The following is a 14634-nucleotide window of genomic DNA, read 5'->3' as shown; positions in this document are numbered from 1 at the left end:
ACACGGCCAGCCTGGTCGTTATTTGTCTCCTTCAAGGGTGTGAGAATTGCCATGGTGCTTTCCCCAGGCAAACGGCTGCTAAGGGGGCCCACCAGCCACCCCCACTCATGGACACAGGGGACGGGGTGGAGGGCACACACGGGAGAGCAAAAGTAGCTACCAGGGCCGCTAACACGAGAAGGAACACTAGTGCACCGGCTAACACCAATCTCCCGCTCTGACTTTGTTACAGGGGGACCCGCCTCTACAAATCCCTCTGTCCATCTGGCTCTGAGATCCCCCCAAGGCCTTCTAGAGATCCCTTGGGACTGTGAGATTGGGGGGCATCCCGGAGGATGCTGGTGAATTCAACCCCCATGCAGTACGTAGGGTGTAAGTTCTTTGTGTCTTTTCATTCTCTTTGTAGAGCATCTACCACGGTGTAGAGCTCCGAGGTGCTACAATCACAGAAATAATAGAGTCTGGTGTTTGTCTATCTGGGCTCCCCTGCACCTTCTCCAGCAGCCATGCTCTGACCTCGCGTTAGCAGAAGGCTGGTCATCTTTTTCTCCGCGTCTCTCCAGTCTTCTTCCCCCATCTGTATTCGCCCGCGCGTCTCTGCTGCCACCGCAGCTGGCCTTCCAGGGCGCTCACCTGGGACAGCAGGACAAACACAGCCCCAGCTGCCAGGCGGGGAATGCTCGGAGCTCCTCTCCCCACCCAAAACTCTGCAGCCTGCACTCCCCACGCTTAAGGGCACCCTGAGATTAGAAGGAGGCTGGTTAATGTTTCAGTCCCATTCCCGAGGGCAATGTGTCCAGGCCTCTGCCTGCCTGGGCCTCGGCGGAAGCAGAGGGACACTACGAGTGAGTACTATTCTGGGGTGCTTCAGAAGGCTGGGCAGTCTCCTGCGAGAAGTGAGGATGGACCTCTGGGCTCTAGGTTGGAATCTGAGAAACGTGAACCCCCGGCAGCAAGAATCTCCTACCAGCCCTGCTTTGCCCTCCCCTGCCTCCTGCTGCCCTCAAGCTCCTGTAGCTACCTTCCCCCCCTGCCCAGATGGTCGTTCCCACATCTGAGGGAGGGAAAAAGCCACACCCACCACACTTCACAGCTTTATATAGTGCACTTCCATGCTGTTCACACGTGGGTCGGGGAAGAGCCTTGGTACAATATGAAGTCCTACCTGTTTCCGTAGGGACAAGACGGTTTTTTCCAGGTGGGCCACAAAGGACTCCAGGCCTTCCTGGGAAGAACGGCTGTGGGAAGGCTCTTCGTTTCTGGAAGCAAGGGCACAGAACACAAAGGCTGTTGTGACAACATGCGCTCTTGAGTTTCCGCACTACATGGGTATCTAAGGGTACGGCTAGACTACATCTTTTTCCGATTCTTTTCCTATCTAGACTGGACCAAATGTCGGATAACCCCCCTGGTTTAGGAAGCCCCCTGACTCCCTGTGGAACGAGGAACATGGGGCTTCTAAAAGAGCACGTTTGCTCTTCCGCAAAAGGAAGAGCAAACACATTCCTTGGATGCGGAACAGTTTTGCGGGGATCTCTCCAGAAAAGTGTGACCCAGGCTGTGCGGTCAGGCTCTGGGTTTAATATTCCTGCTTTTCTAAAGCAGATGTCTGATTCTCAATGGTTCGTGAGCCAAGAGTCACTGGTGAAATGTCCGTGTAGCTTTGCCTAATTTGCACGGTCACTTACCATGACTGAGCGTGCAAACCCACTGTGGTGAATCCATGGACTGATTAGATGTGCAACAGCAGATTTTTTTTCCTGGCTGGTCCTTAGACCTGTGAGCTTTTGAAAATCTGCCCCTACAATGCTCATTATCTCTTGTTGTCACTCTGCTCTCACCAGCGATGACACTTCACAGGAAAGGAGCAGCACAAAACACCTGCATATTTACTGTCAATAATACAAGACCCGGATCCAATACCCATTAAAATTAACGGAAAGATTCCCAATGGACTTTGGATGAGCCTCCGAATTAGTATTTGTGCACGATCATTGTTTCTGAAACAGCACCCTAGCTCTCATCAGGGCAGAAATCCAGCACTCTCCACACACCCGTTTATACAGCCATGTAGAATGGACTATATGCTTGAGAGAGTTTATGCATTGGTCTGTGTGTCCATCTGCCTTTGAGTCTGTTTGTTCAAGAATTCCTCCTAAATAGTAACAGCGAGGACCACCATGTTTGGTAGGCAGCTTCCTCGTATCCTAACTTAAAGCAAGGTCAGGGGTTGGTTGGACCAGGACAAGGGGACATGCGTAGAATGTGATTGTTTCACATCAAACACAAAGGGAGGGGAGTGAGAGCAGGGACTGTTATACTGATGAATGACCACAAGGAGGCAGCAGATGTGCCAACTGCAGGGAGGAACCACTGGCTGCAGCACAGCCCCCACCATCTCGGGGTGCCCCTAAGGAGCAGCCATCACCCATGGGGCTCCAGGCCAGCCATGGGCAACACCAGATAAGTCTTTTAGTTTGATATATTTCATTTTGCAAATATTTTTGCAGTCTAGTCCTCAGCTCGGGCTGGCAGATTTCAGATGGTCACATGTGTGGATTCTCAGAAAATTAAAACCTTCCTGACACTAGACAAAGGGAAGGGGAAAGTGGAAGAGGTACCGCACCTTGGTGCAGCCGGGTTGTTCTTAGAAGGGTTTTCTTCTGGGTAGCTGAAGCCGGGAGATCTCTTGCTCCGGAATCGCTGAGAAAGAGCATCGAACTGCCCTCGTGTTCTGCAGTCTGGAGGAAGGGAAAGGAGAGTTTGGAGGGATGCTCAGTCTGCAAGCCCGGCCATTTTGGCTTGAATTCTCCCTCACCCCCCTAGCCTCAACCATCATCATCTATGCAGCTCTCCCAGTTCCATCAAGCAGCTCTGAGTTGGGGTGTTCCGCTGCCCAAGTGCATGCAGTTGGAACCTCTCCACAGCTGGAGCCCCATGCAATACGGGGTGAGAGCATCAGGGAGCCAGCTCGGCACCCCGACTCTTCCCCCCCTCCCCACTGCCACTTAGAAGTGCAGCCCCCCCCATGTCAGAGGAGGAGTGAGGTCGTGGAGTGTGGCGGACCATGGCCCCTCCTTCCTCTGACATGCTGGAGGGAGGCGGGCCTGCCGAGGGCACCAGCGTCCGGTACTCCTCCATTTGAGAGGAGTAAGGGAAGCCAACGGGAGCTTTTGGCCTCAGAGAGAGACCGCGTAACAGGGATTCATCCCAGCCTGAACCCGTGTGCTGACTGGCACTACCGCGGCTCTGTGCCCACCTTCACAGCAGTCCTGCCACATGCGAAGATCAACTGCCGGGATCTCCTCGCAGCTGACCATGCCTTGGGGGTAGGGTGCCACCCGGAACACATCCCTCTGGAGCTGTTGGACGTGGTCGCTGTTGTCGCAGATGATGCGAGCCAGCGATGTCTGCCTTATCTGAGTCACCTGGGCCGGGGTGAAGACTCCGGGATTCCCATACCAGAACCTACGTGGGATTGTGACACACAGAATCACCAAGGTGAACAAGCAGTAGGGCAGGTGAGGAAAGGCAAGGCAGGGCTGTGCAGTGGGTAGGGCACATGTATCTGCATTTCAGGACTTGAGATTAGTTTGTGACTTAAGTGGACTTGAGTTTAAGAACATAAGAACGGCCAGACTGGGTCAGACCAAAGGTCCATCTAGCCAGTGTCCTGTCTTCCGACGGTGGCCAACGCCAGGTGTGCCAGAGGGAATGAACAAAACAGGGAATCATCAAGTGATCCCTCTCTGCTCATCCATTTCCAGCCTCTACAAACAGAGGCTAGGGACACTACCCTACCCTTCCTTGCTAGTAGCCTTTGATGCACCTATCCTCCATTAATTTATCTAGTTCTTTTTAAACCCCTGTTAAAGTCCAGGTCTTCACAACATCCTCTGGCAAGGAGTTCCACAGATTGACTGTGCTCTGTGTGAAGAAAAACTTCCTTTTGTTTGTTTTAAATCTGCAACCTATTAATTTCATTTGGTGACCCCTCGTTCTTATGTTATGGAAACAAGTAAATCAATTTTTCTTCTTCACTCTCTGCACACCACTCATGATTTCATAGACCTCTATCCTATCCCCCCTTAGTCTCCTCTTTTCTAGCTGAAAAGTCCCAGTCTTTGTAAACTCTCTTCATAAAGCAGCTGTTTCCAACCCCCTCATCATTTTTGTTTCCCTTTTTGGAACTTCTTCCAGTGCTTTTGTGAGATGAGGCGATCCCATCTGCATGCAGTATTCAAGAAGTCTGAAAGTCTCACGGGCTCTAAAGGGCAGCTCCTCCAGTCCCACCCTCCCGCTCCCTGGCTATGTCTAGACTGCAGGCTTCTTTCGAAAGAGGCTCTTTCGAAAGCATCTTTCGAAAGAGCCTCTTTCGAAAGATCGCGTCTAGACTGCAGGCGGATCTTTCGAAAGAGCAATCCGCTTTTTCGAAAGAGAGCACCCAGCGAGTCTGGATGCTCTCTTTCGAGGAAGCCCTATTTACATTGAAGAACGCCTTCTTTCGAAAGAGGAACTTTCGAAAGAAGGCGTTCTTCCTCGTGAAACGAGGTTTACCGCCATCGAAAGAAAAGCCGCGTTCTTTCGAAATAATTTCGAAAGAACGCGGCTTGAGTCTGGACGCAGGGGAAGTTTTTTCGGGAAAAGGCTACTTTTCCCGAAAAAACCCCTGAGTCTGGACACAGCCCCTATGGGATGACTAGAAAAATCTGTTCCTCCCACGGCAAGCTCAGAACTGCATAGCTCTAGCGTTGCGGGTTAGCATGGCGAAGCCCCTGGCTCCCACGCCTCCTGCCTGCATTCTTTCTGCAGGTACCCAGAGGGCTCTCTGGCACTACGGACATCCCATGCACCAATCCACCCAGAATTAGGCTCCCAGCCCTGCCCCTACATCCTGACTTTTCCAGCATTCCCATGTCAGAGACAGCAGGTGATACCACTTAAAAACCTGGAAAGTACCAAGGAAGCCCCAAGTGAATGAATCTTTAACTAAGAGCAGAATGCCATGCCTGCACTGCCCTAGGGTATGTCTAGACTCTGTCGGCAGCAGGATGCAGATTAGGCAGGTCGACATTGCAAATGAAGCAGGGATTTAAATATCCCACACCTAATTTGCATAAAACAGCCGCTGCGTTTTGCCGACTCAGCACTTTGTCAGCAAAAAGCGGCAGTCTAGAAGGGGATCTGTCGAGAAAGAAAGCCTTTTTCGACAGATCCTGTAAACCTCCTTGCAGGAGGCATAAGGGACCTGTCGAAAAAGGCTTTCTTTCTTGACAGATCCCCCTCTAGACTGCCGCTTTTTGCTGACAAAGTGCTGAGTCGGCAAAACGTAGTGGCCATTGTTATGCAAATTAGGTACGGGATATTTAAATCCCTGCCTCATTTGCAATGTCAACCTGCCTAATCTGCATCCCTCTGCCGACAGAGGGATGCAGTCTAGACATACCCCTAGTTAATACAATGCCTGTATTGTCACTGAGCCAATATGCAGCAGGGAGGAGAACTGAGCCTGACCTTCCTTCTGATTCCCCTACCCAAGGAACCATCACAGTTCCCTTGTACTCCACGGAAATCAGGAATTGCCCTTTCATGTCCCTCCCCAGGAGGAGTGATCTCCCCAAAGCGCATATGGGGGGCTCTGGTTTGATCGGAGTTGATGCTACCTATCCCCATCTCGGAGTCTTCGGAACTGCGTTGCTAACAGGCACATCAGGGTTGGTCCAACTCTGGTCCCGGGGACAAGATCTTCCACCATCAGGGCTGGAAACAAGTCAATGTTTTTGGTAGTCCCGTACAAACTGCACAGTGAGAGGCAAAAAGGGAAAGACTGTCAAAGGATGGAGAGCAATCTCAGCTGCCGTCCTGTGCAAGGAACCCATTGAGGACAACATTTGGACAGTAGCTATTGTGAGCCACCTAGACGACAGACGGGAAGGTCTAACTCAGCAATGAGGAGTAGTAATCAAGATAGACAGCAGGCAGTTTAGTCTTAGGCCAGGTCTATACTAGACTGGAAGGTCGACTTAAGGTACGCAACGTAAACAACGTAGTTGGAGTCGACATACCTTAAGGCAAGCCGTCTTCACAGTGGGAGGTCGATGGGAGCCAATGCTCCTGTTGGCTTCCTTTATTCCTCGTGAGGAGGAGGTGCCGAGTGGGTGCACCCCTTAGCATTTGGTTTAGCAAGTCCTTACTAGATCCACTAAATCAAACACCAGAAGACTGGTGGAGATCAAGTGGAGATGTGGCCTTAGCAAATAGCTACCAGGGATTCAGGTTGATGCCCAAAGAGTGACATACCAAGTATGGGTATGGGAAGTAAAGGATGGCTCACTTAGTTTAGTTATTATACCGTGGCCCTCACCCTGGCTTCCGAATCCCACCACAGCACAGCAGATCAGTTGACAGGTGCAAGGGGAGGTTAATATTATCGGTAAACTGATAGCATGGTCCAAGCCACAGTACCTCCTGAGCTTTTCCCTGATCTCCAGGTTTTGGATCTCATTCCTGAGGTCTTCAAACTCCTGGGCAGACGTGAGATTGCAGAAGACCCTGAAGTCATTGTAGGGCGGGATGCCATGGTCCCTCCCCCTCTGGATGTTGATGGCTGCCAGATCCAGCGAGACCGAGTGTGCCATGGAGAAAAGCTTTTCTGTGAGCTCCATGTTCAGGAGCTCAGAGGGGACCCGCATTTTCCCAGGGACCCCGAACAGACCACGGAGGAGGGGGTCGATTCCACCTTCCTGGGTGATCCGGAAAGGGGAGAAGAAAGCCTTGTGGAGGGGGACGTGGCCTTGGCGTACGGGCTGGAAAGTTTCGTTCAGCCGATACAGGATGGGGTTTATCAGCGTGTGTCCGAACCGGAAGGCCGCCGTGGCGAAGGCATTGAGGATTCCGGCGTTGACATTGGGGTCGTAGCCTTTGTACTCCCCCAGCACCTTCATGCCGGCTTCTCCGAGGACCTTGGGGAGCCAGTGTGTGTAGGTGATGTGCTGCATCTGGGCGCCCACAATTTTGCGCGCCTCGTGGTAGAGCGTGTCCCCATCCCAGTGGGGATTCAGGGCCCGCAGCTCGGTGGCAAGGCGGTTGTGCTCCCGGAACCAGAGGGTGTGCATGGCTGTGAGGCCTAGCTGCTCATTGGCACGGTGATCGCCTGCCAGGAAGCATGGCACAGGGCTCTCGTTCTCGTCCCTCATGCACTCGGTGGGCGGCCCCACTGCAAATGGGAGCAGGTGTTTTCCCGAGCTGGGCACCACCTGCCCTTGTTTCAGCAGCCCCCTCTGGCTGCTCAAGTTCCTCAGCTCCCGAGACTCCTGCTCTGAGCTGCCATAGACGTTAGAGGCGTCGATGTACGAGGTCAGGTGGTTGATCTGCTCCCTGGCGTAGACAGAGTTCATCAGCAGGGAGGTCATCCCGCTGCCGCACACAGGGCTGGAGCGGACGAAGAACATGCAGCGTCCGTTTTTCACCCGGGGATCGTTCTCCGGGATCACGACCGAGAAGCACGGCGGGTCGTTGGTACACACCTCACTGCAGGGGGCTCCATCCGAGAACCGCGACATGCTGATGGCGGCCACCGTCTGGTCCAGGTCGTGGTCCAGAAACTGGCCCCACTGCATGAGCATGTGTGAGAACTGGTCGTCGGGGGTGATGGTTTCTGTCCCTATCATGGCTGTAGAGACAAGACGAGGCAGCGGCAGGGGCAGCTCCCTAGAGTCTTCCGCCAAGGAAAAGCCCCGGGGCAGGTTAAAGCCATTCTGGTAGGCTGGTTTGAGGAGGCGCTGGAAGGCCGTGAGGGACGCCCCCCACATGGGGTGTTGGAGATTGTTGCAGGAGCCATCGTGGGTCCTGTACTGCTTGTGAAAACAGATGTCGGAGCAGTTGGGAGTGCGGCGGTGGGCAGAGCAGCCGGACAGGTTGGCGATCACGTTCAGGTACCGAGGGGAGACCAGGTCGTTGTAACGGTAGCCTGAGAGGGAAGCCATACATTAGTGCAGGGCCACTGTAGACACACGCCCCTGCCACCTTACACCCGGGCTACTTGGGGTCCATCATCAGTATTCTCAGGGTGAACAAGGCCAGTTTGATAGCTGGCCTGCAGGTGAGGTGCAGGGTCTGTGAGGGATTGTGGGAAGGTGAATAGTGTGTGAATGGCCCCAGCATGGAGTGTTGGATGGAGGCAGGGTTTGATGAACATGACAGAAAGGAAAATGTGAGATGTGGTGGTGACTGGGCCATGCCATGAGGATGGGCCTGGTTCCCAGGCTCTAATTAGCATATTTGGTTTGTTGTTAAGTCCGTATTGTAATTATGCAGCTGCCCTCTGAGCCCTCCATAATCTGTGGAGTGGGACAGCACTATCCCCACTTGACAAGTGAGGAACTGAGGCAGAGTCAGACCGGAGCCGTGTCCACACTATATGAGGAACAGCAGTATCACAGCAGCTACTCCGCTGCAGTCGAACTCAACGGAAAGGGTTTTTCCATCGCTGTACAGGTTGAATTTCTCTAGTCCGGCACTCTCTGGTCTGGCAACATCCAGATGTCCACTTATCGTGGGTGTGTCCAAGTTTCCCGCGGTCCTATAAAGTTTGTTTACAGCCACCAGTCCTGGCTCTCAGTGTTCTGGGTTGTTATTTAGCTCGAATTGACCCTGAAATGTGTTGTAAGAGCCCAGTGCTCTGTGGAAGTGTTGGCAATGCTGCTAGACAATCCTGTGGTCCAGCAAATTCTCAGGTCCTACAGGAGTCGGACTAGAGAGGTTCAACCTGTAGTAAATCCACCACCTTCATCGGCAATAGTGACGGTGATGAAAGAATTCTTCCATTCACCTTCCCAGGTCTACTCCAGAACTTAGGTCAGCTTAGTTACATCTTGGAAGAGGGTGATTTTTTTCAGAGTCCTGAGACATGTGGTTGGTTGATCTAAATATGAAACGTAGACCAGACCTGAGTTGCCATAGGTCATGCAAGAAGTCTGTAGTAGAGTGGGCAAGTGAGCCTAGGTCTTAACTTCTGGCCATGTTTCCACACTCTGTGGGGCATTATATGCTGTAGTTGAAAGTTGAATGGAAGAAGATGGTCAGGGTAAGGGGCAGAGTTAAACACTGGTGTTGGATCCTGGACCATTTGTTTTTCTACTTACTGACACTTCAGGGTTTGGACTTTTCATGCAATGTTCTGACTTCCCACCTTTCTCCTGTGGTGTCATCGTTTATTAACACTTGTGAATTTCCTGATGGTCCACTTTCAGATCAGAAATTAGTTCTCATACCTGTACCATTCATGTCCACAATCAATCCCTGCTGGACATGGTCTTGGATCAGCTGCAACGTCCTTTCAAAGATCTCACCAGCCCGTGCTGTTTCAATGGTGTAAGGGTCTCGGGGGTAACGGAAGAGTGCCAGCAAGTCATTGGGAGTTTTGGGTCGTCTGTTTCAGAAAATTAAAAAAATGGGCTACAAATGACACTTGATTACAGAAATGAATATTTCTCTGATGTTCACAAGATATTTCAGGCACCATGTGTCACAGTCTAGACCTATTCAGCAGAGGTACCACAACAAGTAGTTTGTGTTAGTGATCCAACTTCTCTGCTTGTTAGGGCTGATCAGGGAAGAATTCCACCTCCATCCCCCCAAGATTGATGAACATTTGCATAATTACCTCCCCCCCACACCTGAAAACATAAAATATTTGAGGTTTTGGCACCTGAACGCCATCACATTTTCATTTAAGGCCGACAATTTTTGGTTTTCCTACAAACCCCTAAAATGTTCAATTAAAATGAAATTTCCATTTACTCTAAAGCCACTTTTTGGCCTGCTCTACTGATCAAAATCTGCTTTTATATGCTGACTGCAGATCTCTAAATCCTTGCATGTTCTGACTCAAGATTGCAATCCCATCCCTTGTACAGTTGTGTTGTCTCCTACAAAAAGACTTGGCTCAGTCTCAACAGACTTGAAAGATGAGGTTCCTTTGAAAGACAATTCCCTGGTCTTCCTGGTATAAATTTTTACTCTGCTACTGAGCTACGTTTACTAGCATGGTCACCAGAAACCTGAGATAGGATCAAAGCAACGAAGAATAATGCACGCCTTTTCAGCATCTCCACCCAATATGTTTCTGATCTCAAACTGCTTTTGCATCTCAGACCTCATCCCCGAGCAGGCTTACTTGCTAAACAGCTCAGTGCGCGTTGAATTGATAGCATGGTCAACACTGCTGATGGCTTCTTGTATCGATGAGGCTACAAAGGTGTCACCACTCCGACCTACATCCGTGGCTGTCAAGGAATCAAGAGAGAATGAGGAAATTAAATGACTTCGTTTTACTTTGTTTTACTTTGTTTAGAACTCCTCTGCCAGGTGCCTTTGCAGACAACTTTGGGTAGCTTTGTGTGTCAGTTTGCAGGATAGTTATGAACTGAAATCACTGCCATATAATCATGGTATATAAAAGACCACACAGAAGGATGACAGCTTGCCCTCTTAGACTTACGGGAGCACCCCAAGATTTTGGCATGTGAACATTCACTTGCATACAGTTAATCAGAAGGTACTTCAACTGTAGTTGCTCTGATTTCATGTTTACAGATCTTCTAAAGAACGTATTAAACAGGCATGTTCTTGGAAAAAATGAGTTTTTTTAACATGAGCTGCTAAGGATGCGCTTCAGAAACCTGATTCTGAAAGGGTACGTCTACACTGTAATCGGGAGTTGTGATTGTATCCCATGTAGACATACCTGAGCTAGCTTTAATCCAGTTAGCTTGCTCAAACCCAGCAGTGAAGCAGCAGCATGGGCAGAGGCACAGGCTTGTTCCCCGTCTACAAGCCTGCCTGGGACCCTGGGTATGTGTGTAAATAACTAGCCCATGCGGCCACAGCCTCACTGCTGTGCTTAGCCGCACTAGCTAGATGGAAGCACTCCGGGTGCCCTGCAGAGTCAGACATGCCCTGTGTTGCATCCCCCTCTCAGAACCAGACACAACATTTGGGGACAGCACATCACATCAAAAGTCACCAACCCAGCCCAAATTTGGATAGCGACATTGGGAACTGACATGTAATGTGCTCTTGACCGGACAAGCTACAAACCACCAACAAATCACACACATTATCCTCAGGCCTTGTCTTCACGCAGTGGAAGATCGCCACTTCCACAATCAATCTTACAGAGTGCGATTTAGAGAGTCTAGTTAAGACTCGCTAAATCAAACTCAGAGGGCGCTCCCACTAGCAGCCTGTACTCCTGCTCTTGCAAGGAGTAAGGAAAACTGATGGGAGTGTTTGCTCCTGTCAGCCTCCCACGGTAGGGACAGCACCAACTCCAGCTATGTAGAATTTGTAGCTGGAGTCGCGTACCTTAAGCTGAGCTTCCAAGTCTAAAGTAGACCTGGTCTCAGAGGAGTAGCTGTGTTAGTCTGTATCTGCCAAAACAACAAGGAGTCCTGTGGCACCTTGGAAACTAATAGATTTATTAGGGCATCAGCTTTTGTGTCTTCCAATTCCCACCCCCGTCCCCGATTCTTTCCTTCCCTCCAAGTGGTACCAGGGTGGTGCTTGACCTGTGGTCTGATTGACAGATGAATGTCTCCTGCCTAGCTGCTACTTGTTACAAGCTCTGATTCTCCTCCCTTCTTATTCAGGAAGCAGGCGTGGGGGGGGGGGGGAGGGGGGAATAGTGGGTTAAGGCTTCCCTTCCCCCAGTGAGTTAAGGCTGGAGACATGCATTTGAAAACCCATCATCAAATTGGCAGAGCTGTTTGAATCCTCCTTCCCATTGCAAGCCCCGTGTGTCAGACTGACTTTCTCATAAGGAAGCTAAAGGAGGGACAGAATTGTTCTCTAATATGACAGGCCTCCTCATGGGAAATATGGACGTAGAGCAAGAGCAAGAGAAAGAGAGAACATTGCCGAGGTAAAACCAAGGGTCACTGTACCGGTGATGGTCAGCTGCATAGTGCTGGATGTGAATCCAAAGGTATTCCTGGCTCTACACTCGTATCTGCCCTGGTCCGCCACTCCCAGGTCTCGAATGGAAAGGGTCCCGTCTTGACTTACATGGAACTTGCCACTTTCTGTGATCTGAATGCCTTCCTGTGGCACGATCAAAAGACAGGAAGGCGTTTCAGCGAGAAGCCCTCTGGCTAGGCTCTGTTCTATCCAGAACACACACACACAGAGCGGTCTTTGATCAACATGACCAGCAGATGTCAGGAGAACTCTGTGGAACGTAGAAAAAGCACCCGAAAGCAAAAGGAACACCAGTTCTTCTCACCCGTCAACCTGCCCCCTAGCAATTCTCTTGGCTAGTTACACTCTTGTCCGGCTTCCCACCTGCCTCTGCCCCCAAACACACATGATATAGTTTTGGAGGGACTTGCAAAACTGCTAACTGTGGTATGTAACCTATTGCTAAATCAGTTTGGGTACCAGATGACTAGAAGGCAGCTAATTGCTACAGGAAGGTAATTAAATTGCAGCAAGGGAGGTTTAGGTTGGACATTAGGAAAAACTTCCTAAGTGTCAGGGGCGTTAAACACTGGAATAAATTGCCTAGGAAGGTTGTGAAATCTGCAACACTGGAGATATTTAAAAGCAGGTTGGACAGACGTCTCTATCAGGGATGATCTAGATGGTGCTTGGTCCTGCTGTGAGGGCAGGGGACTGGACTTGATGCCCTCTCAGTCCCTTTCAGTTCTAGTGCTCTATGATTCTATGACTAGAATGTCATGCAGATTTTTTTAAAAAAGGTTCCAGAGGCGATCCTGGCAATTACAGGCCTCACTTCAGCACCAGGGAAATTGATAGACACTGTGGCAAAGAACCGAATTCTCAGAGACATAGATGAACATGATATGTTGGTAAAAGGTCAAGGTGGCTTTTGTTAAGGGAAGTCATGCCTCCCTGATCTATTAGCATTGTTTGAGGGATCCGTATGCATGCGGGAAAAGGTGATGAAGTGGAGCTAGTGCAGATGGATTTTAAGAAAGCCTTTGACAAGGTCCCACCCCATAGGCCCATAAGCATCATGCGGTAAGAGAAGAGGCCCTCTGCTGGATCGAGAATAGAGACTAGAAAACACAGGGGAGGAATAAGTTGTCAGTCCCCAGGGGATCTGTACTGGGATCAGTGCTCTTTAACGCAGGAGTGGGAAACCTCAGGTCCAGGGGCCAGATGCGGCCCCTAACTTGCCTGGATCCAGCCCCTGAGGCTTGCTTCTCACCTGTGTGAGGCCCCCGACTCATTATGCTGTGGTTCAGCAGCCTCCGACACACCAGCCTCCCCACCCCTGCTTTAACATATGGAGGCAAAGTTTGTAGAGGATAGAAAATGACTCAAGATAGTTAAGGACAATGCTGACTACAAGGAGGGGTCTTATGAAACAGTATGAGTAGGCAAGAAAAAGACAGATGGAAGTCAGTGCTGACCAATGCAAAGTAATCCCATTGGAGAACAGCGCACAGTCAATCTGGGGCAATCCTAGCCAGGGGTGTTGTGAAGGCAAAAACTGGGTTCAAACAAGAATTAAATACGTTCAGGGAGGACAGTTCCATCAAGGGTTATTAGCTAAGATGGTCGGGGATGCAACCCCATGCCAGGCCTGCCAATAGGGTCAGGAAATGGACAACCACCTGGTGATTCAGAAGGTCCAGGGCTCCCGATTGCTGTTGCCATTACTATGGAGCCCCGCCCCTTCTAACTGAGGCCCCGCCCCTTCTGGGGCGCAGAGCTGACACCCTCCTCCCACCTTGTCGAGCAAGTCTGTTGGTCCCACTGCTCTATGCTCTGGGTGTCCTTCCACCTCACTGGGTGATGGGATGGATAATGGCCGTTTTGTTCATTCCCACCAAAGCATCTGGCATTGGCCACTGTCAAACGACAGGACGCAGGACTAGCTGACCCTTTGATCTGACCCAGTATCACTGCTCTTACAATCCACAGGTTTCCCTCAATACGTTTGCCTCCCGATTCTGTGCCAGCGTAGGAGCAGGAAGTGGGGATCGTTCTGCTGCAGTGAGTTTGGGTCAGCTGAGGAATGAGAAGCTTTTGTGACTCTCTGGTGGGACAGGCTCTCGCATAAGCTCTCGGACCATTGTGGCCTTGGGTGGGTCCGCCAAACCCAGTCTGAAGAGCTCCAAATATTCACAAATCTTGAATCGGGCCCCCAGAAAGCATAAGACTGGTATAGAATCTGGAGAGCTAACATAAATAACATTTGGGATTTTTGTTCTTTGCCTTCCGAGTTTTCAGACCACATTTTCATGCTGTTCTCTCCAACCATAAAGGCTAACCACGTCTTGTTTTAAAATAAAGGAGCACTCAGAGTCTCACGCACTTGCTTGACTCCAGGAGTGGTGGCTTTGGGTGGTAATAATTCATACCACTACTACTACTACTACTAAACACAAAGTTTAGGTAGAGTGCTGTTCATCAGCCAATCCGACAGTTTTTTACAAAGAAGCAAAACATCAAATATTGTGACACTAGCAACAACATCATGAAAATGGGAGCAGCCCTTCTTGTATTGGGGCGTCTTGTCTTGTCTTTCCAGCTGAAGTGAAGGATAGGAAAGACCGGATTCGTTCATTTACGCTGGTGTAACTCTGCACTCACTGCACTCAAGTC

At 50.5% G+C, this 14634-nt stretch overlaps 1 protein-coding gene across 2 annotated transcripts in view; it reads right to left on the bottom strand.

Moving 5' to 3' along the window:
- LOC102447528 (peroxidasin homolog) overlaps positions 1 to 14634 on the bottom strand; it is a 90501-nt gene that overhangs the window by 4385 nt on the left and 71482 nt on the right. The window contains exons 14-22 of one of the 2 annotated variants that reach the window (XM_075901031.1): positions 11946 to 12102; positions 10178 to 10286; positions 9273 to 9430; positions 6466 to 7969; positions 5664 to 5798; positions 3260 to 3468; positions 2627 to 2741; positions 1166 to 1259; positions 517 to 633 (exon numbers count right to left, since the gene is read on the bottom strand). In XM_075901031.1, coding sequence (XP_075757146.1) covers positions 538 to 633; positions 1166 to 1259; positions 2627 to 2741; positions 3260 to 3468; positions 5664 to 5798; positions 6466 to 7969; positions 9273 to 9430; positions 10178 to 10286; positions 11946 to 12102 — 2577 coding nt within the window. In that variant the 3' untranslated portion in view covers positions 517 to 537. Of the gene's footprint in view, positions 1 to 516; positions 741 to 1165; positions 1260 to 2626; positions 2742 to 3259; positions 3469 to 5663; positions 5799 to 6465; positions 7970 to 9272; positions 9431 to 10177; positions 10287 to 11945; positions 12103 to 14634 lie in introns of those variants that run through there. The other variant, XM_075901030.1, reaches the window with a different exon arrangement.

This window comes from Pelodiscus sinensis, chromosome 18, assembly GCF_049634645.1.
Source record: "Pelodiscus sinensis isolate JC-2024 chromosome 18, ASM4963464v1, whole genome shotgun sequence".
Classification (NCBI taxonomy): domain Eukaryota; kingdom Metazoa; phylum Chordata; order Testudines; family Trionychidae; genus Pelodiscus; species Pelodiscus sinensis.
This window is presented reverse-complemented; position numbering and strand designations above follow the sequence as displayed.